At 51.5% G+C, this 23514-nt stretch overlaps 1 protein-coding gene across 5 annotated transcripts in view; it reads left to right on the top strand.

The window, feature by feature from the left end:
- Window positions 1–23514, top strand: part of FLI1 (Fli-1 proto-oncogene, ETS transcription factor) — a 120938-nt gene that overhangs the window by 67507 nt on the left and 29917 nt on the right. For 4 of the 5 annotated variants that reach the window (XM_059930063.1, XM_059930061.1, XM_059930065.1 and 1 more), the window contains 3 exons: window positions 2249–2460; window positions 11275–11429; window positions 15673–15876. In XM_059930063.1, the coding sequence (XP_059786046.1) occupies window positions 2249–2460; window positions 11275–11429; window positions 15673–15876 (571 nt within the window). Of the gene's footprint in view, window positions 1–1555; window positions 1623–2248; window positions 2461–11274; window positions 11430–15672; window positions 15877–23514 lie in introns of those variants that run through there. The other variant, XM_059930062.1, reaches the window with a different exon arrangement.

Below are 23514 nucleotides of genomic sequence, written 5' to 3'. Positions count from 1 at the left end.
GTCTCTTTTTGTAGCAGAACTGGTGACTGTTCATCCATCACCAAAAGGGCATTTATGGGTCCTAGTTGGTAATGCATCTCCGCTCCTAGTGTAGAACCCCAGGAAGTTCATGGGCTCAGAGTCAGGCCTCTGGAAGATGACAGTGTCACACTTTTCAACTCGGGACCACTGTGTGCCTGGATGACGGTTCAGACCCCTGGTTTGGGGTGTGGAGCCAGCGCGGATCCCTAACTGAAATGGACAATGGATATAATAACCAACAGACACATGGTTCCAAGAAGCACAGCTTTCCTCGGAGTATGCCACAGGGCAGCAGGTGGAAAGTGAAGGATCCCAGTAGATTTTAGGTCTGAATCAAGGGACCCGCCCTGTCCTTTCCATACTGTGCAGGCAGCTCAGCTTCGAAACTGCCATCTCCGGCCATGTCTATACTCTGCAAAGCCTTCTGGTGTAGGAGCACACTTCCCGGACTATGTTCCAGTTATTCTTTCCTGATCCCAGCCGGAAACAGCTGCAGAAGAGCCTCTTCCTTTGAAGTATGGCTGTCCTCCTGCTGGGGTTGAGAACAGCCGTGGGAGAAAGGGCAACACTTAGCTGGTAGAGCAGATTGTAATTTTAGAGGTATGGGAGCGGGGGCTAAAGTAAAGGTGCCATAGTAGGGCTGCCATAGCAAAATACCACCGACAGTGTGGCTCAGGCAACAGAAATGTATTTTCTCACAGCTCTGAAAGCCGGAAATCCAAAATGGGGTGCTGGCGGGTCCTGAGGCCTCTTCTTGGCTTGCAGATAAGCTGCCCTCTTGCTGCTTCTCCACATGGTGGTCCCTCTGTGCCCACCATCCCTGGTGTCTCTCCATGTTTCCAAATATCCTCCTCTTATAAGGACATCAGTCATATTGGATTAGGACCCACCCAAAAGGCCTCATTTCAACTTAATCATCTCTTTAAAAATCTTATCTCAAAATACAGTCAGATTCTGAGGAACTGGGGTTAGGGCTTCAACATATGAATTTTAAGGGAACAACTCAGACCATAGCAGGTGGCCTAAGAGAATCTTTACTTGAAGCTAATAACCATCAAAGCTAACTTTACTGGGTGTCACTATGTGCCAGAGACTGTGCTAGACATTTCTCCTGTAATATTACATCACCTCTCCACGATTACAGATTGTGTAATTATATTTAGATTATATTGATTATAATTAACTCTAGATGGTGAATTACTACCTTTTCTGAAACGTGGTCAACTTAATTTGGTGGAATTGTGTGATCTAGTGACCATCACACCCCAGTCCACGACCTGGGTCGCTGTGATCTGCCGTGAGCTGGACGATGAGAGAATCTCATTACCCTGCTTGTGTTGGTAGACCTCCGGAAAGTGCGATGCTGCCGCCTTTCTTCGTCCGCCGTCTCCACCTGCCCCGGCAGGTGATGGGACAGTAGGCATGGGAAGATCAGCCCTGACTCCTCCATCCACATAGCTGGGATTCCGCCCTCTTTCCTGGGCAGGCTGAATCCTCACATTTAGGACTGGAAACTGTCATCTGAAGGAATCAGGCAGGAAAGGATGACGGAGCACTGTGTCCCGGGGAGGCAGGCAGCCTCCCATCAGCATCTCAGATGTGTAAGATGCCCCAGCACATCCTAGAGCGCCTCTAAGCAAACAAGCTAGACACCTGTACCTAGGTCTTCTCATTCAATCACCTATCAACTCTGAAAAAGCTATTCTTATTCCTGTTTGCAGAGAAGGAAACTGAAACTGGAGGGGACCACAACCCTGGGCCTCACCCTTCTTCCCTGGTGTGACCTTGAGCCACATACTTAACCTCTTCGGGTGGGTCTCACTGGCCTCACCTGTAAAAGAAATGTCCCCACTCCTATGCCCCGTAGCTTGACTTCTTCCCCACCTAGTAAGGGGCACTTCTGTTTATCCCAAGAGAGCCCGGGGTTCAAGCACCACCCCAACCCACGTGTGCGCTCTGTGTAACCATTCTTCCTGGTCTCCCGCTCCCCACCCTCCTTTCTGGGGGTCCCAGTCTATAGACCCAACAGATGGACACACTTCCGGGGGTCTGCATCCCCGCTCCACTGCCCAGACTGCCTCGTCACCCAGGGTAACCTGCAGAGAACCCACCAAGCTTGCGTAACTGGGCAGCCCTGGGCCAGCCCGCCGATCCCCAGGGAGGGTAGGTGGGGAGCGGTGCTGGCTGAAGAGTGACGCCGGGCTTCTGTCTCCTATCTGCCCTCCAGGAGGCTCTGTCGGTGGTGAGCGACGACCAATCCCTCTTCGACTCCGCCTACGGACCGGCGGCCCATCTTCCCAAAGCCGACATGACCGCCTCTGGGAGTCCCGACTACGGCCAGCCCCACAAGATCAACCCCCTCCCCCCGCAGCAGGAGTGGATGAATCAGCCCGTGAGGGTCAGTGTCAAGCGGGAGTACGACCACATGAATGGGTCCAGGTAAGCCCACCAGGCCTGTGCTGCCCAGGGTCGGGGGCCGGGGGAGGCTGGGCCCCCTCCCTCCCCCGCCCCCACCCCAGCTCGCTCCTCTGGGGCTGAGTCAGCAGATCTGGCACCAAGGGGTGTCTGCAGCAGATGGGGCTCTGATGCTGGGCCGGAGAGCCCGAGCCAGTCCCCAGAGAGCTGGGGTGAGAGAGTTACTTGAGGGCTGGGGCAGAGCAGGGCTGGAAGCCCCCCTGCTCTCTGGGCTCCGAGGCAGCCCTCAGGCCCACGACACTAACAGGCACTTTCGGAGCATCTACCTTATGTCAGGCCCAGGTGCAGCCCCTCTTAGGGATAACGAAGCAATAAGATACTCTTCCGTGTCTTGTTCCAGATACTTGGCCTCTCTGGGTGGGTCTCACTAGAGCAAAGATGACCAAACCATTCTTGGAGTAAAAGTCCAGGATGATGACGAGGGTAAACACATCTGAGGGCTCCCCGTGCGAGGGAGGACATGTCACGCTTGGAAAGTGTGTTGGGAGTTAATGCCGCCCGGGGTGGGTAAGACTTTGCAGATAGAGAAGGACAGGAGAGGACTGACGAGAAGAAAATCACAGGGACGAGGAAGAGCACACCTGGGGGGCGGGTGGCCCGGGTCCAGTCCTGCCTCTGTACGTGGGCCAGTTACGGGCCCCTCTGAGCACCAGCAGCCTCCTTTCTGCACAGCTGGAGCATTTACTCTTCCGTAGGCTTGTTACAAGTGTCGACACTGATGCTGTAGGAGAAAGGACCCAGGACAGGGCCCTGGACTTGGAAAGTGCTGGATATCCCAATAGTGACCATCATGAGCCAAGGTCGAAAATAGAGAAAATGGTAGTCTCGTTCATGAAACGTCAGGCAAGCTAAGGGGCCTACGGCACAGGGAGATAAAAATGGAAATTAAGAGACAGCCCTGATGGACAGGCTAAGAAAATAGGGAATTTATTCCACATGCAGACGCCCACTTGAAACATAGACGTGACATCTGAACATCATAAGAGCTGGGACTTGAAAGCTAAGGATCGTTGTACACAGAGAGTGGGGAGAGAAGAGTCGGAAAGATAAGTAAAGAAGTTAGTGAAATATCCCAGGTAGGAAATTAGATAGTTCTGAACTAGAGTGATGGCACTGACTGTGGAAATAAAAGCGGAAAGACACGTGAGGGACATATCCGGGGTATAATTCACGGGGCTTAGGTGGATAAATATTGCACTGGGGGGAGGGGTTTGTGAGAGGAAAGAATTGAAGATTGGCAAAGCTTGGATGTTTCCAAGAAGGACAGTGCCAGCAGCAGTCACAGGGGGCAGGAGGAGGACATGCTTTGAGTTGGGATGTCAACGTTCCCCATGAGATGCGTCGGGAGCAATCAGTAGGACATCCAGATCAAAACATCTACGGGGCCCTGGAAACCGAAGCTCAGATACTACTGGGGTTTGGAATTTAGGTTTGGGCATCATCGTGGAAGAGTTCTAACTGAGCTGGTGGATGAGGTCACGGAGGAAACAAGTCTAGAAACAAGTCTAGAGAGAGCAGGAGGAGGGGTGCGCGTATGGTGGGGAGGCACCCCCCAGATGGCCCTGGTCTCGGACCTGCCTGTGGAAACACCTGACCCCAACACACTCCAACCCCACTAACCAAAACCAGCCGCTGGGATCCCAGCCACCTCCCCAGCCTCTAGGATTTCAGGGAGGCTCAGGGGGTCCGAGCCAGGAGCCCCTCCAGTGAGTGAGTGTCTCTCCACAGAGAGAATGAGGGTAATGGCCTGCCCCCAGTGCAGGGAGGACAGAGTTTGTCAAACATCTTTCCACGTTACCATTTGCTCCCCCCCCACTCTCCCATGAGGTCCATATTGTAATTGCATGTTGACATCAGAGGCAAAGCGGGCTTTGAGATGGTGAATGACTTGCCTAAGGATTCAGAGGAGGCAGTGCTGGCCCCGGAGCCCAGGCTCTCGGATCCTGGCCCCGTGGCCCACCTCTCCGCCCCCTCCGCCTGCGTGTTGTGCCTTTGCCACCGTCTCGTGTCTGCCGACACCCACCCCGCAGCACGGAGTGCCGTTCAGCAGGGCCTCCCAAACTGGCCTGAACACAGGCGCTCCCGATGCTTGCCGACAGTCCAGATGCACCCTTGGACAGGCTTTGGTCTGCTGTAGCCTGAATCCAACCCCCGCTCCCCTCCACTGCCCTCGCCCCGTCCAAGCACCTCTCCTTCTAGGCCACCTGGGAGCAACCTTCTTCCCCCCACTTCCTCTTGCCTTTCTGAAATCTCGTCATCAGACAGCAACCAGAGTCCTCCTTTCAAAAGATTTAACTTTCTTGCTCAAAATCCTTTAATGGCTTATGACAAAAATCCAAAGTCCTTCACCATCCCTCTGACACCCTCTTCGCCCTCCACCCCCATCTCTCTCTTTCCGTCCACACCGGCCACACGAGACTCTAGCTGCTCCTGCATGCCAAGCACATGTGTTCCTTCTTTCTGGAACATTCCTACTCCATCTGGTCTTCTGACTCTCTCCTTCACTTGTTTTACGTCTCTGCCGGAATGTCCCCTTCTCAGAGGCCTTCTCTGACCACCGGATCTGAAACAGCACCCACCAGTGTTTACCTTGCTTGGGTCCTTCCCGGCTCTCGGCACACCCCTCACTAAAGTGCGGGCAGGGCTTCGTTTGTTTACTGAGCAGCACCTGGCACGTGATCATTGGCTGTTCAACACGCGGTTGTTAAATAAGTGAATGAACGCGTGGCTAACGCGATTCAAAGGTGAAGAGGTTCCTCTATAGCCATGTAGGTCATCCGTGTACAAGCCGGGACAGAGACCCAAGACCCAAGACCCTGTGTCTGTGCTCAGGTGAGCCTGCATTTGTGAGCTGACCGGTCCCTCCCCTACTGCAGGGAAGCCTCAAGCACTGCAAGACACTAATCCTGGGCAAAGAGGGTCCCCCCAAGGAAATCGGTTTTCAGAACCCCCTTGCCAGCTCGTCCCTGGCTCCGGTCACACCAGAAGCCAGCTGGAGGCGAGTTGTGTGAAGACCCCAGGGACCAGACGTGATATCTACCTGGCTCTGGTTACACAAAGCAGCCCCTGCTTTTGATCTGCCGGTCTTGACCAGGGCTAGGAGCCGGTGACAGAGTAGGTTCAGAAACCGACGTAGTCTCACCCCTCCTGGGAAACAAAGAAGACCCAGTGCGCTCTCAGAGCCAGGCAGGCTAGGTACAGCCGTCACTGGCACCTCATAAATGTCCTCTAAGTGCTCACATGGAAACCGGACGGTGGGCAGCAGGGAGCAAGGATTCTCAGAAAAATGTCTTTTCCTAAGATGCAACCACGTCAGATCCCATTATTTGAAAACTCAAAAAGAAACAATGTGATGAAACAGATGCCGGCCTATTTAAATCTCTCACCTGCCACTCTGTGCTTCTATCCTCCAAGTAACACTGATGATGGTACTTTTAACGCAAAAGATAATTCCTAACTTCAGATGAAAAAACCGGAGTGTAAAATTTGGGATCTCTTGGCTCACAGACTGAATCTGTGCTTTCTTTTCGAGGCAGTAGCCACTGGTCACAGGTTGCTTTGGAGCCCCTGAACTATGGCCTATGCAAAATGGACATGTGCTTGAAATATATTTTAACATACTGGCTTTAGAAGACTTAGTGTAGAAAAAAAGTGAAATATCTCATTAATTTTTTATATTGATTTTATTGAAATGATCATCTTGGGGCTGTATTGAATTAATATATTAATACATTTTAATATATTATTAAAATTCATTTTACCTTGTTTTTTTATTTTAAAAATGTGGCTACTAGAAAATTTTAAATTATATATGTGGCCCCTTCGATTGGACAGTGCTGGGCTAGAATGTTTTGGACCGTCCCGTGATTCACTGTGAATTCTCGCCATGTTCTTTGTTAACTTGGGATTCTGAGTTAGTTGATGCTTATCAGAGACCCCACAGATACATGTGTCACTGGAGGAGGTATTCTTCTGTGCACCTAAAGCTACAAGACCCTTCTTGCTTCTTATGCCGCCGGCAAAGTCACAGGGGCCGGTGGAGAGACGGAGGTCGGAGGAGCTCATAGAAATTCGAGCTTGCCCGCGTTGAGGAAGGTCCGCTCTCTTTCTCTGTACCTTCCCCTTGTGGTTGAATCTGTTAGCATGAGTTGCTCTTCAAACAGTGTGGCACATAGGCTCTGTGCTGGATGTAGACTTCAGCATCTCGATCCAAGCTGTGGTCTGCAGTTAACTCTCAGCTTCATCCTGTCCCAACCGCAGGTTTTGGGGATAACATCCCATGAAGGAAAAAAAATATATCAACTTATAGAGGGGAAATGCAAAGACTCGCTTGCCTGACCTTCTGGACCAGAGTTCAGCATTAGTCTGCCCCGACGCTCCCTAGACTGGCCAGCAGGATCCGGATGCCCTTATTAGACACCTACAGACTTCGGTTCTACATACAGGAAGACGAGCCCCACACACCCTGTCACTTCTGCCTCCGAATGCAGAGTGCCTTCCTAAGGTGCTTCCTAAAATTCTGAACCTCACAATATGAAGCATGTCACACATAAGCTGGGTGGGAGGCGTACTCAGGGTTCTGGAGAAGCTATGAGCATCTACTACATACGAGTTAGGGTGATGGCTTTACTATAGGTGATTTCTTGTCTTGAAATTTGCTTTTAACATATTGCATCTCCTTTTCAAAAACAAAACAGACATATGCACACATCTCTGCATGGCTCCTACGGAAATCCTAAAGACAGCACAGATTTGTTTAATTTCCATACAGTGTAGGTACACATGTTGTGGAAGACACACAGGATGTGGAAGACACACATGATGTGGAAGACACACCTGATAGTCCTAGTGCAACCACAGGGCTCCAGTAGACCTTGGGACCTCACATTAGCTGTGTGGATATTGCGTGTCCATTGACAGTAAGCCTGGGCTGCAGATCTGTGAGTCTGGACGACATACCCTGAGTTAAGTTGCTCTGAGTTGAAAGGGAAGGTAGAGAAGATGTTTGCATAGTCTGAAGGGGTTATCTTTGGGCAAAGTCTTTGAAATCTCCTTCCATCCAAACACTCAAGATTTCTCATCTTGTTTTAAATCACTTGACAGTTTGCAAGGCACTTCTGGAAACCAGTAGTAGCCTTTTTAAAGCAATGCTCCCTGAACACACACAGATAAAACCAGAGGAGTAAAGAGCCTATGTCCAGTGGTGAAAATAAAGGACAAGATTGCAGGGTCCACAACGCCTTTGCTGTGGCCTCCGCTGCGTGGCTTTTCTGAGCGGGAGATGCTCTGAGTTACCCTCTCAGAGCCATCACCTCCCCCAGCTCTACCGTGGCAGCCCCAGGCCCTCCTGTCACCTGTCCCGGTGCTGTCAGCTGCCTGTGGGCCCTGACCCCATGCTAGCTGTAAGTACAGGTCTCAATACAAATCAGCAGCAGTATGGGCAAGCTGAATGGCGAAACCTCTCCCCCTCCATGCGTGCCCCCCCCTTGTTTTCATCGGGCCTCTTCACGGGCGCCAGCTGCCTCACTAAAGAGCAGCCTTTATGCTGTGCTTCACCTGTACCCCACTAACCCCCCCCGCCCCCCGCCTCGCAGTAGCTGGGGAGGCCCCGAGTCAGGCTTGTGCTGTCTGCAGAGTCGCAGAGCCGAGAGCCCCAGCGCGGAGGGGAGCGCGGCAGGTGGGTGGTGAGGGTGTGGCTTTCCTTCCCTCCTTCTCTCCCAGAAGCCGGAGGAGGGCCAGGGTGGTGGCCAGGGCTTCTCCCTTAGGGCGCCCCTTTGCAGATCTTAGGGAGCAGGTGCGAACACGGGGCGGGGGAGGGGTTGGGCCCTGAAATATGGCCGCTTTCTTTGTGATAGGAAACGGGAAGGTTCCCATTACTGGCCGGCCCCCGTGGTCACCCTAGCAGGAGAACCCGGGGCCTGACCCTGTTCAGATGTCCTCCCCGGGGATCTGGCCTGGCCACGCCCCCCCACCCCCCCGCCCCCCACGCAGGTGCTTCTCTCACCGCAGTGCTCAGGCTCCTTACCAGGTGACACACCAGGCAGCTTTCACCAAACAATTCCTCTTTCCAAATTTGTTTTTCTCTCCTCCTGGCCCCAGGGACTGGCCCTGCCCCAGGCACCTATGGCATAAGGGGTCATTTCATTGCGATGCTTTCTGAGGTCTGACTTTTCATCTCTGCATGGCAAGGGGTCCGTTTTGGGCACAGAAATCCCCAGAGGCCCAGCTGACGTGGAAAAGAATTTTCACAACTCGTCTCCCCGATGTTTCCAAAGTGGGGCGCAGCCCGCGGAGGGCAAGTCCCCTTCCGCCACGCCCGCCCCCGCCCGACACCGCCCCCTCGCAGAAAGTTCTCTGGCCCCCGCCAGGGGAAGTGTGTGCTCTGGCAACCTCACCCTCTGCACTGCGTTCCCAGCCAATGAAACCGTTGCTCTCTTGGTTAAAGGCCAACTTAATCCTCCAAACTTCTGCTGCACTTGGGTTGTTTCACCATGTTCAAGTATGCTGGGAAAGGCTGCCAGGCCATGGTGGTGTGTGTACGTGTGTGTGCATGCATGCATGTGTGCGTGTGCCTGCATGTGCGTGCATGCGTGCATGGGTGCGTATGCCTGCATGTGCGTGCGTGGGTGCGTGTGCCTGCGTGGGTAGCGTATGCGCCTGTGTGCGCATGCGCCCACTTGCGGTTAGCCTTGAGGAGGCTGAAGGAGACCCCGCCAGCTCCGCAAGAGCTCAGCTCAGACGCGGCACCAGGGTCTTTCTGGGACTGCTTCATCGCAGGCCAAGTCCTTCTCCAGCAGAAGCCAAAGGGCCAAACTCTGGTGCAAAGCCCCGATGTGCTACTGCCTCCTCTCAGACTGCTATGGGGACATTAAACCTTTAACAATCTGGGGCTCTGACGGCTGGTTCTTGGTTCTCTGCCTGGAAAAACAGTAGGCGAATAGTAAAACCTTAAATTCTAACATGTGTAAGTTATACATCTTATTTTCATTTTCAGCCCATGTTCCCCTCTGTAAGACATCAGGAAAAAATTACCGTCTGACTTCTAATATCTCAGTGGGGCATTTATCTCCCAGCTATGATAAGTGATCTTCAATATTTTTTTCCTTTCAGATTAAGAAACAAATTCATTTAATTTTCTTTATTGAATGTGCTCTGGCCTCCCCCACCCTGCCGAGTCCCCGCCCCCCCAGGCTGTTACTCCCTTCTCCTGGCTCAGTGACTGCTCTCCTGCCCCCGGGCTTCGGCCTTCGCAGGACGGGCGGGTCGATCTGGCACAACGCTGGTCCTTAAGGCCTCGGGATGGTCTGTTCCTGCCCACAGCAGAGTGAGGGAGGGCAGCGGCCAGGCCTCTGGAAAGCCCTGCGAGGTTCTGCGGCCCGGAGTTGGCCGGCTGTAATCTGAACCTTATCTGAACTCCTGGGTCTGAAAGCCTGGTTTGGAGCTCTTGCGAGGACTGGCTGTCTCCCAGGTTGCCAGAACTGATGCTTCCTGCTCCAGACAACCAGGGCTGCAGCCTTTCCTTGGCCTCTAGTCATCTCCCTCGGTCCTGCCGCTGCTGGAGCGGCTGAGCGGGAGCGAGGGCAGGGTCGGATGGCACTGCCTGGGCACGCCTGATGGGGGCAGTTCCATGGCCCTGGGCTCGGGGTAGGCAGAGTGTTCTGCCAGGCTGCTGTGGGCACCAGGTGGCCCCAAGTGAGATGTCAGCTCAGTCACCAGACAGATGCTCGTCGCTGAGCTGAAACCCTGTGCTCCCACACTGCAAAGTATCAGGGGCTCACCTGGCCGTGTGCTCCTCTGGTTTCCTTAACCGTAGAAAGGAGATATTAACCCTTGCCATGCCTATCCTGGCGGGTGATTGGGAAGTTCAAATAGAACATGGTGTGAGAAACACATTAAAATGATATACATGCCACAGAAATAACTCACTCCAAAAACAGTGATGGCTTACCCCCTCTGTAAGGCACTATAGTGGGGGTTTAAAAAGGTGTATTTGTCTAAAACCCACTTATACGGGGTGCCTAGAATAGTCAAATTCATAAAGTCAGAAAGTACACTGGTGGATGCCAGGGGCCGGGGGATGGGGGGCGGGGAAGGGGAATGGGGAGGTAGTGTTTGATGTGGATAGCGTTTCAGTTTGGGAAGGTGAAGAATTCGGGAGATGGATGATGGTGAGAGTTACACAGCCATGTGAATGTACTTAGTGCCACTAAACTGTACAGTTGAATATGGGTAAAATAGTATGTTTTATGAGACTTTTACCACAATAAAAAATAACTTTAAAAAAAAAAGTCATGGCACCACCATCAGGCACCTCCCAATCCAGCCAGGGGAAGGGCACCTGCCAGGCTAAGCATCACATGATGTGACAAGTCCTAGAGCCATGGCAGAAGCAGGGTGTCCTGGGAGCGGGGAAAGGCCTGTCTGGGAGCGAGGTGTAGTGCACGCGCCTCGGGACCGTAGGTCGCCTGGCCACAAGGCTAAAAGTGTCAGCTGCAGGCAGAGCGGGAGGGCAGCAGCGCCGAACTCAGAGGTCCAGACTCCAGTCTGAGGGCAGCGAGGGGCTGCCAGAAAGTGTGTAAGTACCGTAATTATAGGATTGGGCTGGGATTTGGAGAAAACTCTGGTGGCCGCGTGGATAGAAATAGGGCAGCGTCAGCAGCGCCCTCGTCCGTGTCATTCCCCCAAATGGGGCTGGGCAGCGGCTCCACGGATGTGCCGGTGGCAGCGGTGGCGGTGACACTGATGACTTCCTCTGGGCTTTGTCTTCTCTTGCTCCAGGGAGTCTCCGGTGGACTGCAGCGTTAGCAAATGCGGCAAGCTAGTGGGCGGAGGCGAGTCCAATGCCATGAGCTACAACAGCTACATGGACGAGAAGAACGGCCCCCCTCCCCCCAACATGACCACCAACGAGAGGAGGGTCATCGTCCCCGCAGGTACTTTGGGAGCCAGTTCGCTGGCTGCCACCCGCGTCCTCAGTCTTCTGGGCTAGTCATCCCAGTGGGCAGGTCCCAGTGGGCACCTACACCTTCACGTGGTACCCTGGTACCCTGGTTTCCTTACACCTGGTACCCTATTCTCTATGGAAATGCTGACTTGGGAAAGCTGCACTTCCCACCTTCTTCCCTGGCTGCCCTCCAAGACAGTTTCCCAAATGTCACCAGAGCCCTGAAGCGCAGATGCTGGAAGCCCTGCCCTCAAACAGGTCACATCACAGAGTCTACCCTTGGTGCCTTGTTCCACAGGACGAGGCCTGCAAAGAGAGGAGAGGCAAGGCCTTCGGAACCCAAAAGGAAGCCTGGGGACACCCAGATGTGCCCACCCTTGCCTTTAAGGAGAAGAGTGGCTACAGAGGTCTGTCCCGTCCATCAGGCACGCACTTCCTGGCATCTGCAGGGTCTTACCTTTCCAAAATTACAGCCAGCTCTTCCGGGTTCAAAACACAAATAACTATATTTAACAAAAGGAGAGCCTGAACATGTGTGCAGCGAGTTATGTCATGAGGTAAAAATAGGCGATTTTTCCTAGGTATTGGTGCTTTTGGTTACAGAAAATAAAATCATTGTTCAAGCCTTCCGTGCATTGGCTGGACACTCCGCCTCGGCTGGTGAACTCAGCTGCCTGGTTGAAAAGGGGGGAAAACCCACCAGGTGTAGAGTCCATGCCAGGTAGAAGGAGCCAGAGTGTCCAAATCTGAAGCAAAGTGAATGACTTACCAAAATCAGTTTACCAAGAAGGCCAACCCCTTCCATTTGGAAAAATGTAAATGTAGTTGTGTGTGAGAGCCAAGGATTAGATGTCTCTTTGAGGTAATCCAAAGGAATCTGCGGCTCGGTCTAGAAGGTGTGGTTTTGTAACGGGCCGCTCCGTCCTAGGCTCTTTGTATTTCTTTTCCTTGGGAAGCTGTGTGTCACCGTCTCCTAGGAACACAGCCACATGCTTGTATCCTGGGCCAAACTCAAGGTGGCAGGCGCGGGAGGTGTGGGAACAGGTGAGGCAGGAGAGGGCTGGACCAGCGGGAACTTTTCTGTGCCCTGCAGGACTTGAAAACCGCCCAGAAAGCATGTTTATTTCCTTTCTCCACAAGCACGTGACCTCAGAGAGGAAGGGGAAGAATAGCTCCATATACTGAGTGCCTCTCGGTGCCAGGCGCTGTGCAGATGGCCTCATCCCTGTGACGCTACTTCTATCTTGTAACGTCCGATCTCCCCTCCCCGGGAACGCCAGCTAGGCGTGTGTAGCTCAGGTGCATTTGTGAGAGGCAAGAAAACGGTGCCTTCTCCTTTATTATAGAAAGAAGGCAGAAATGAAGCTGAGCTAAAGCTGGCCTGGAGGGAAACTTCTGGACTCCCCCCATTGGAGCCGAACCTCTCCAGGCCTTTGCTGACGTGGAATCAAACCCCACCCTCCCACCTCCGCACTGCTCCTCTAAACAGTGGCCAGCGTGGGGAGGAAATCTTGAGGACAGAAGAGTTAGGAGGCCAGAGGTTGTCTCTGAACCAAATGTTGACACCATTTCATTTCCATAGTCACTTTTGGGCGGGGGTAGGGAAGGGGTGGGGGGGTGGAAATGACCAGACTGTTTGGTTGACCCTTCAACTCCGAAATGGTGTTGAAATACTTTCAAAAGGAGTATCAAGATGGCAGTCTTAGGAGGCCAAGGTAACCACAGCAGTAATAATGAAAATAGCATAAATTCCTATCAAAGGGTTTTCAAAGCACTTCGTGTCATGAATTCACTACCTAGGGATTCACTTCATTGTTTTACCTCTGGCTGGATCTTTAAGCATTACCCTCACACATGTTGGCTTCCTCCAGGTCAGCCTCCTGGACATAACAGAAAGTCTCATTTGGGCAAGTCCACAAATCAAGGCAATAAAACATCAGTGGAACAACCAATTGAATTTATGGTGGGATTTTAAGACAAGTATAAACGAGGTCCCTAGTTCATCACCAGTTCCAAGTTCAGATGGGAAGAAACTAGGACTAAATCATCCAGGAAATATATTTGGAAGAGTTTAGCATGCTCCACAGTGGAAGATTTATAATTCAGTGTGCTGTAAAGGAAGAGAAATAATATTGTGACAGAGCCCAAAGCAAGGGAGGAAATAATAAAATAAATAAAATCTACAGTATAAAATTGTATTTGAGGCCTTGGATACTCAAAGTGAGGAATTAGGAGAGGCAGAGGCAAGCTGATGGAAAAAAATAATATGCTACGTAATCCAAGTTCCCCCAGGACACTTTTCTTTAGAATTCTGAAATGGTGCAAAATTATTTCCATTTACCAATGGTCCGTGCCTGATTGTTCCTGGAGAGCAAAAGAGTAAGACAAAGCAAGAAATTTATCTGAGAGACAGAGAGAGAGAGATACAGACCTGTACAATGGAGCCCCGGGTAGCTCCGCTTTTTGGGGTGATGGCAGAGCACCTCCCGGGTGAGCTAAGGCAGGATGGTGAGAGGGGAGAGGAGAGGAGGCTTGGGGTGGGGGACCCTCAACTAAGTGCAGTCCTGGGAGGATTTTGACTGGAATTCCAGCTCAGACTGGGACTGAAGGTTGAGCTGGGGACTTAACCTTTCAAGACGCCACTTCCCAACTGCAAAACGAAGAGAAAAGCCACTTTGCAGGCTTTTCTTGACGAGTGAAAAATAGCACACGTGGAGCATCGGGCACCTAGGAGGCATTCAAAATCTGGACTGTTACGAGTTACCGGGCTCTGGGTGGTTGGTATGAACCTTGTTTCTTTCCCCACAACCCCTCCTAATCATTCAAACCTGCTCCCATTTTTGCCAAGAGCCTTCACAGACCCTTAGAATGAGAGGGTGAGGTGGTTGAGAGGTAGCACAGATATTCCTACCAAATGAGCAGTCCAATAAAACAGGCCCAGTAGAAGTTGGGGACCATCAAATCTCCCCTCCTCCAGGAAGCCTTCCATGACTCCAAATTCACAGTAACCCCTTCTGCCCACGAGTTCTTGAACTGCCACAAGAAAAATCTGCTGCTTAATTCCGTGCTTTCCTGCCCTAGTGTTTCGTGTGGATGATCTTCCATAAGGGCAAGACCCATGTAGTTTTCTTCTATGATAAGCATATTTAACTGCGTATTGGACTCTCTAATAATTGGGGGCCAAGGAAGGACATGGTGATGCGTGATAAGATATAAGGGCTCTACCTACCGTGGAACCTGCTAGAACTCATCACCAGCACTCAAAGTACACATGCTCCCCATATACACACACCTGGCTGGGGAGGAGTCTGAGGGTCCCAAGTGGAGACCTTACAACCTCAGTCCTTACATTATGTATGTTCACTTGAGAGCTAAAATGTTTTCTCCCTCCAACACCATTTCCCATAGGGTTTTTTTTTTTTTTTTTTTTTTTTTTTTTTGCTGCGCTGGGTCTTCATTGCTGCACGAGGGCTTCGTTGCCCCGCAGCATGTGGGATCTTAGTTCCCCGACCAGGAATCCAACCCGTGACCCCTGCATTGGAAGGCGGACTCTTAACCACTGGACCACCAGGGAATTCCCCATTTCCCATCTTTGGGGATTTAAATATCCTAAAAGCTTTGTCAGGATGATTTTAAAGAAATTTCAACACAGCTGTCTCCAAAGGGAGAAAACCCAGATTGGGGTTAAGTTATTAAGACTAACACCACTGGGTTTTCCAACTGCACACGTGGAATTGTGGTCCAAGTGTCCACGCACATCTTCTTTTCTGCAGCCATCGGAGACATCACTGTTCTTCCCTGAAATCACTGATGTTCTTAAGACACAGATGGTAGCCCTTTCCGGAGACATTGGTCCCTGCGTGTTGGAAACTGTGCTTGTTTTCATTTTGATGCCACCATTTCTCAGGCAGAGGTTTCGGTTGCCCTCCAACGACTTTAAAGAGAATGTCCTGTCCGGATGCGTAGTGAGGCGTCTAAGAACCTTTCCAGAGCGCTAAGTGGTTCAGGCAGCGCCAGATGTGACGGGGCCGGATGGGCATTCTGGGAGGACCATCTGGGAGGGAACCACTTTCTCACTGGGGGGAGGGGGGATTGAGGAGGGGGAAGGGAGGGGAAGAGGAAGGGAGGGGAGAGAGGTGGAGATGGGGAGAGAGGGAGGGAGGGAGGCAAAGACAGAGGAGGGGTGGAGCCCTGCGTCCTGCAGCCTTGCTAACAGCCCATCTCCCCTGCAGACCCCACGCTGTGGACGCAGGAGCACGTGAGGCAGTGGCTGGAGTGGGCGATAAAGGAGTACGGCTTGATGGAGATCGACACATCTTTCTTCCAGAACATGGACGGCAAGGAACTGTGTAAACTGAACAAGGAGGATATCCTCCGAGCCACCTCCCTCTACAACACGGAAGTGCTATTGTCACACCTCAGCTACCTCAGGGAAAGTAAGTGCCTGGTCCCTTCCCTTTCTGGGCAGCAAAACACCCCCAGAGGCTGCAGCCCAAGTCCCCAGGGCTGGGAGAGAATTCTGCCCAGCCACGCAGGATGAAGACTGGTTCCCACGGAGCCAACCCAGGGAAAGGAGATAGGGTCCCGGGCTGTCGGTTTATGCTGAGCGGATGCTATAGGAGCAGCCCGTCCGGGTGTCCAGTTGCCAAGGTCGCACTGGCTCCCAGAGACCCTGCGAGGGGGCTGACCCAGTCCTGCCGTGACAAGGGAAGGAAAACAAGGAATGGAGAAAAAGTAGAGAGCTGCAGCCCCGTGGGGTCTGCCAGAGGCGAGTCACACTCTTCACATGAGAACCACTTTCCAGAAACTACTTTGCCCCAAACTATAAATAGATGGACACCCTGGCTGGTATTGTCTTGAGCGATGATTTAAAGTTCCTACAGTAAACTCTAGATTTACGTTTTTGAATATTTACACGTTAAGTTCCTCTTATTCTTGGGGTCACTCTGGCACCCCCCTAACCCACCTTTACCCGCTGTTACCTACACACCCTTCCCAACTAAGCAGGAAGTGTAGTAGATGCTACAGGCGGGTTAGGATCTGTTGGAAGCTTTCTCCTGGCCGAGTCAGAAGGCAAAGAGCTTTGGAAAGGGAGAGTTTATGAAAGAAAGTGCACAGTTGCCAAAGGATTTATCCAATATGAGGCTTCTCTGTTGCCAAGCCCCATCAATTTGATATGAATTTCATCTGATATGAAACATACACATAGGAACAGAATTTTGATAAACCTGCTAATAACCTCAGCCTTAACCCTTCACCAGAAATACAGGTGGTATATCGGCGACCCCAAGTACCGAAGGACTGTTCTGTGGCCAGAAAAGATGGTCCTAAGATGGGCAAGTTGAAGCTACAGGAAAACAGTTGTGGATTCATTCTACAAGGGGGCTTTCTAACAGTCAGTCCTGCCCAAAGATCCACTGGCAGCCTCAGGGTGCAGTGTTTGCTGTCCGTGGCTGCTGGGAATCTTGCAGGAGTTCAGCTTCGGAAAGAAGGAGGTTGATGATTTTAAAGGTCCTTTAAAGCTGAGATCCTTGGACAGTGCCCACGGACCGCTTTCCCTGGTCTCCTGGGCTCTGGGTCGGTTAGTTCTTCATCTGTGTTCCGTTGTTCGGTGGGTCTTCAGCTCACCGTTCCTGAAATCTTCTGTCTCCTTCTGCAGCAGTGCACTCTGTGGGGTAGGGGCAACACACACTGGGTGTAAAAATGAAAAAATTTGAAAATGCCTTCGGAAGTTTCCACTGGTGCCTCTGGGCTCCCCAGTCACCCCTCCGAGGCGTCTGGTAAGCAGTGGGATTGTGTGGGTGATGCAGTGTGTGTTAACACCAGAGGAATGACCTCATGTCTGAGTCTTGCTGCAACATGAGGTCAGCCCAAGAAATGACAATTTCAAAAACGGGGGCAGTTTTCCACCCAGTTTTTCTGAGCTTTGGAGAATGAGCATTTTCTAACAATCTGTATTTCTTTAAGTGTTTATAGAATTTTTTTAGAAAGGATCTTTGCACAGAGTCCCGCAGTAATGCTAGCTGGGCAGGGCAGGAGGTGGAGGTGGGCACACAGAAGCTGGGCATGAGAAGGAGAGACCAGCAAAGCAAAAACGCTGACCGATTCTGCCCTTCTGCCCCTCCTGGTGTCATATGGCGGGAGGTCCGGGAATCGCTTTGTGGGAGAAGAGATGGACAGCAGTGTGGGCAGCGAGCTTGGAGCACTTAAAGGGCCCAGTTACCAGATGCCCTTGTTGAGGGAATGTTCAAGCACGTTCTGACTGATGTGGGGAGAGCCCATTCACGCCGTGTGATCCCAGGCCCTGCTTTCTGGCGGGTCCATAAACAACTAAAGTCCCCACTGGGACTTCCTCTCACAGAAGAACCCAAGCCACAGACCCTGAAGCAAGACCAACCTCTGCTCAGAAGGCCAAGGAATTTAATAAGGTAGTCGTGGGTAACTGTTGAGGAGGCTTTCTATCGGAGGAGAACAGATAACAAAGAGCAAAGGAATAAGCAGGCTGGGAAGAAGTGGACGCCAGAGGGTTGGGTTTGTGGGTATATGTAGCAGGGCATGAAAAAGGGTGGATTTCTTCTCTTCGTTCTTCCTAAGAGTATTTGTAGACATTAAGGAAGATGCCCTCAAAGCAATAATAATATGAAGTTTCCAGAAAGGAGCTTATTAGCGGAGCAAATTTCCAGAGTTGAGTGGAGATGAACAAAGCACAGATATGATACAATGTTGAGTGAAACAGCAAAATATAATGGGGTCTGCGCAACGATGCAAAACCATGTCTGCCTGCAAAAGCAAAAATTAAAATACTTGTATTAAGGTTCAAAAAAACTTGCCCCAGCATAGCGTTGTACTACTCTAGAGGCCTTTTGAGGAACCTAGACAGAATGATCTGCTATCATGGAAACAATTTTTGATTCATGCCTCTTGTTAATTGGGGTCCACTTTCAGCTGCAGCCTCTGGGACCCCCGGTTGTGGGGGGTGCGTCCACTGAGACGCCTGCAGGAGGTCACGTGCGTGGTAGCTGTCTGCTCTCAGGACCGCTGGGAACCCCGCAAGGCCCACCGACTTGCCTTCAAACACTGTATTGTTTTTCCAGACTTACTTCCAGCGGATGTTTTGTGCGGAGGCAGGGAGGCCAGGGCTCTGGGGAGAGGTTGGGGCAGCTGAGTTGAGGCCGGGAGAAGGGTGCTAAGCCTCGTGCAATGTCATCTGTCCTTTCGTGGGGGAGGGGGTGGCGTTCAAACAGTTCCACTTTGGCGAGAGGTGGAAGGAAAAGAGCTGAGCTCCTCAGCACAGAGGGAGGAAGTGCAGTGGGGCTAAGGAGAGTCAATAGGAGAGAACTGGAGCCCTTCTAACTTAGCCCTGGGTCAGAAGACTGCAAGGCAGCTGCACCTCTCCAGAGGCGTCCGAGCTTTCTGGACTTTAGTAGAAAAAAGGACATGGTAGGATTAAGAAGCTCTGACACCAAATTTACACTTTCACCAAAGGTGCTCGAGTATTTATTCGGGTTGTCAGGACAGGAGCTATACTTTCAAATTTTAAAAACCAAACTTCAAATTAAAAATATATTTTCCAGGGTGGAGAAGAAATAGCAGTGTCCTGAGCCCCCGTCTGGCGTGCTGGGATTTACCTGCCTGGAGGCTCCGGTTCTCCATCCCCTGGCTTTTCAGCTGGCCCAGACCGAGTGGCTGTACCCTATACCACCCCTCTGTAATGTCACCCGCACTTGAAATGGGAGGAGGACGGCGGGGGCCGGGTCTGGGGAGATGCCCACAGTTCTTGGGATCATTCTGGAGTCTCCTGGGGACACCCGGGCTCAGGCTGCCTCTGCCCAGGTGTCATTCGCTTTACGGGACAGACAGGATGCCCCCTTGTGGACGCCACGGACAACTAGTTATAAATCCCCATTTTAAAGCCAAAGCAAATGAGGCCTGGAGTGCTTCGGAAGTTGGTTCAGACGTGCCCAGCCCCTGGAGACCAGCCTGGTGTCTGAGACCCAGGCCTCCTACGGCCCGGGCTGCAGCTGTGCCCACAGCCTCACGCCCTGAGGGCAGAGGCCAGGCCGAACAGACAGCGCCCGCTTACCTGGGCCACCCGGTCTTTCCCTCCCCTGCTGTGGAATTAGCCTCACGCCCCTGGGGCTCCCGTGTGGGGGGCCAGGCCACTTTCCCCACAGCATTTTCTGTTTTCATTTGTGCCCAGAGATAAATGCTTTCCGAAAACTTCCCTGTGGCCTCCTGGAATGAGGCCGATTAAGCCAAACCTATCTGCACGCCAACTCTGCCCTTCTCTCTTCCGCGCGGCGCCCCATACTCTGGACCCGACGGGCGGCCCCATCAGTATCTCGCGCAGGCAGAGGCCGTATTTACAGTCTCGGGCTGCGGGAAATGAGATTGGGTGTCACAAGGCAAGATTGGGACGGACCTCAAAGGAAGTGGGAGCTGTCCCCAAACGGCAGTTCAGACCCAGGGCCGCTGGGGGGAGTTTGGGGTTTCTGGGAGCCCAAAAGGTCCTGGGTGGGGCAGCCAGAGGCAGAAGGAAAGAGCCTTTGTTCATTTTACAGAAAGTTGTGTTCAGTCTGTCTGTCTGCCTCTGACCCGTGAAAAATGCTAAGAAAATGCGTTTGGAAATAGTGGCAGCACTAGAGAAATGAAATATATTGGGTGACAGGGAGGCCACAGCAAAGGTATCTATCTTGATTCCCATTTTTAATTTAAACATAATGGAAAACACATTTTGCATTTTGTGGTGTCCCCACCGGCCGCCTCAGATGTTCGGGCAAAGGTGATGGGTCCGGGCAATTAAGCCAGTGAAGTATTATCCCTTCCAGGCCGGGTCTGACCGGTGAAGGAGAACAAAAGGCCAGATTTCCCGGGACTCAGTCGTCAGCCAGGCCTGTTGTTCAGAACACAGAGCCTCCTTCCTCCTCCCTGCCCACCTGCACCCTCCAGCCAGAGCCATTGATGGCAGCGCAGAAAAAAGGGAGCCCGGCTTCAAGAGGCTGGCAGTGGGGCTGGCGAGTTGTCTGCAAGGCGGGAGACAAAGGCTTTGGCGCTCAGACGGCCATTGTCTCGTCTGCAGGTGCCCCAGAGGAAGACCAGGTCCGCTCATGGGAATGTGGAGCTGGAGAAAGCCCGATTGCTGGGGGCTCCACCCACACCTGCAAGCTTCACTCTGTTCATTTCCATCCTCTTTCAGATCCCAAATACTGTACCAGTGACGAATGGACGCGACAATGGGAAATTATTTTGTCCTTGTGCTTTCACATTGGGGAGCCTATTCCGTTCTCAGCAGCAGCTGCTCCGTGCTTTTCGGGGCCCCAAATACATAGATACGCATAGAAGCCCGCATGCGTATGTAAATACATAAACAGATAAGTCAACAAACGTTTTAATTAAAGTATCACATAGAGAGAAGTGCAAAAATCATAAATGCACAAGTCAAGGAATTATCACGAAGTGAATCCACTCACTCATATGAGTCCCTCCAGTCCAAGGGGGAGACTAGAAGCCCCCGAGTGCCCCCCTCCATCACCCCCTCTTCCTCCCCAAAGGCAGCCACTGTCTTGATTCCAACACCATAGGTGAGTGTTGTCTGTTTCTTCGATTTAGCCTGGAGGCCGCAGGGTCTGCTGGGCTGAGAGCAGATTTTGTAGATAGACCAGAATGGGCATCCTGCCTCCTGGGCTTTCTGGCTGTGTGATCCTGGGCAAATTACTTGACTTCTCTGAATGTTGATTTCGTCGTCTGTGTGAGAATTAAGTGAGCGAATAGACAGAAAGCATCCGGCGCACGACAAGCATCCCAAGAGTGCTGGCTTCCCTCCTGGCGTCACAGCCTGTCTCCTCTGACAAGGTGGTGTTCGCCCCACGCAGAAAGTGCCTCAGAGAAGGAGAGAGAGATATCCAAAGCCACAGAGTGAGGGGCCCGGCTCCAGGGAGGACCTTCTTGCATCTGAACGAAGTCCTTTAAGGAAAGAGTGTGCCTTGCCACTTTCTGTAGCCTGAGGAACTGGTTAAGTAAAAAATGGGAGGAGAGAAGGGAAAGTTGGTCCCTTGGGAAGGAGGTCAGACACCCCAAATCAGCCCCTCCACGGGGAAGGCAGCCTCTCCTTCTAGGAGTGAAACTTGAACCAAGAACAGTCTTCAGGGCAAAACCCTTCTCCTAGGTTACCATGAAATGTGTATTTCATGCAAGCTTTGCAGAGGTCAAACGACCCTTCCTCTTGGCTTTCTGGGAGTTTCCTCTGGAATCCACGTGTGCCCAAGGAAGAACTTTCACCGAGGGGGAAATTTAATAAGTGCGGTTTATCTAAGCTTCGTGCTCTCAGCTACATCTGCACTAATGACTCAGGCAGTTCGGTCCTCCGAGACCATCATTTTTCTTTATTTGCTCCAGCCGTGAGGTTTCCGCCTGAGGCCGAGAATGGCAGGGACAGAGAGGCAGACATTCTTGGTCTTACTCCAGAGACTGTTTTCTCTTCCCTTGGAACGCTTGTTTCCATTTCTTAACCTCCTTCCAGTCATGGAGGATTATTTCTTATTGCAGCAGAACCCATTCATAACTGTAATTCCAGAGAACAAGGCAAATGCCCAGCAAGCTCTTTTATAAAGAGTTTATTGTGTGTCATCGTGGTCTCTGTGGGAGAAAAGATATAAAAATAGTCGTGATAATACCTAGTGTGTATTGAACATTCATTCTGAGCCAAGGTCTGTTCCGAGCAGTTGTGTGTATTATTTTATTGACTCCTCATAAGAACCTTATCAGGTAGGTGTTATTATTAGCCTGTTTTATGTAGGAGGACCCTATGGCTTAGAGAGCTTGGGTAAATTGATGGAGGTCACCAAGCTAGTAAGTGGTAAGAAGCAGGTCTAATTCTGAACTCTCATGTGCATAAAAATTTATATTAAACGAAGTGCAAAAAATCACTTTGTCCTTGATATTTTTGAGAATGGAAGAACCAAACGCATCTGGTTCTCGGCTATTCCAGGCACGTGACTGCCTCCTTTCTAAAGGTGTCTCCACACAGCCACGCTTTGGCATAGAGCTCTCTCAGTACCATCACCACCCCTCTGCTTTTTTTTGTCTGGAACTGTTGCAGAGCTAAAAGGAATAGTTGCTCAAGCCCAAAGTCAGAGGTTCTAAGCAGTTGGATGACTCTTCCAAAATTCTCTCTTCGTCGTCTGGCCCGGAAGGGCACACAGCTTCTCTGAGGCACACACACAACCAAACGCCCACAGCTGGGTGAGGCGGCCGCTCCACTCCCGTGTCCCTTCCGGGACTTGAGACTAAAAATAGGAGTGTCTGACAGCCCATTCCCTGTTCCAAGCCCTGGCACCCGAGTCCATCCGCTCGGTCCCAGGGAGCAGGCAAAGGATGGTTTAGAAAGATTTTTTAGCTTCCAACACCCATGTCAAGCTTGTAAAAGCAGATCCCAGCCCTCTTGATCGCACTTCAGAGTTTCCACGGGAGAGCCTCAAGGAGGATGACAAAAATGCCTACGTTTTTCCAAAATAAAGCTCTTGGATTTGCTGGAAACAAAGGCACAAGTCTAGTTGTAGGAAAGAAGGGAGAATTTTTTTACATGCAACAACAATAAAAAAAAAGAAAAGAAAAAACCTCGAAAATGCCCAGACTAAATCTACTAGAAAATGCCCAGACTAGAACTACTTTTAGTGCTTGCTAAAAGTAGTTCTGCATGAGCATTTAATTCTGAAAGATTGTATATCAGCACCCTGTGATGACAGAAGATTCAGTGGCTTATGCCTCACGTTGAGTTGTATTCTCTTAGCTATGCGTAAAGGGAGACAAAAGTTACTCTGGGGAGCACTGCCAGCCCCACCCCTTTCCCAGCTCCTAGCACCCCCTTCACCAAGCGTGAGGCTCCAAGCACCTTGCCCACCTGTAAACCCAAAGGACATCACAGTGGGAAGAAAGTGGCCGGGCTTCTCCTCCAGGGCGTGGCAATACAAGCTGCAGTCCAATCTGGCCAGCGCTGGCCCGTGGACAAGACAAAACAAAAACAAAGAGGAATGTGCAACAGAGGCCCTATTCAGCCCGCGGAGACTAAAATAATT

Source organism: Balaenoptera ricei, chromosome 8, assembly GCF_028023285.1.
Source record: "Balaenoptera ricei isolate mBalRic1 chromosome 8, mBalRic1.hap2, whole genome shotgun sequence".
In the NCBI taxonomy this organism is placed as follows: Eukaryota; Metazoa; Chordata; class Mammalia; order Artiodactyla; family Balaenopteridae; genus Balaenoptera; species Balaenoptera ricei.
This window is presented reverse-complemented; position numbering and strand designations above follow the sequence as displayed.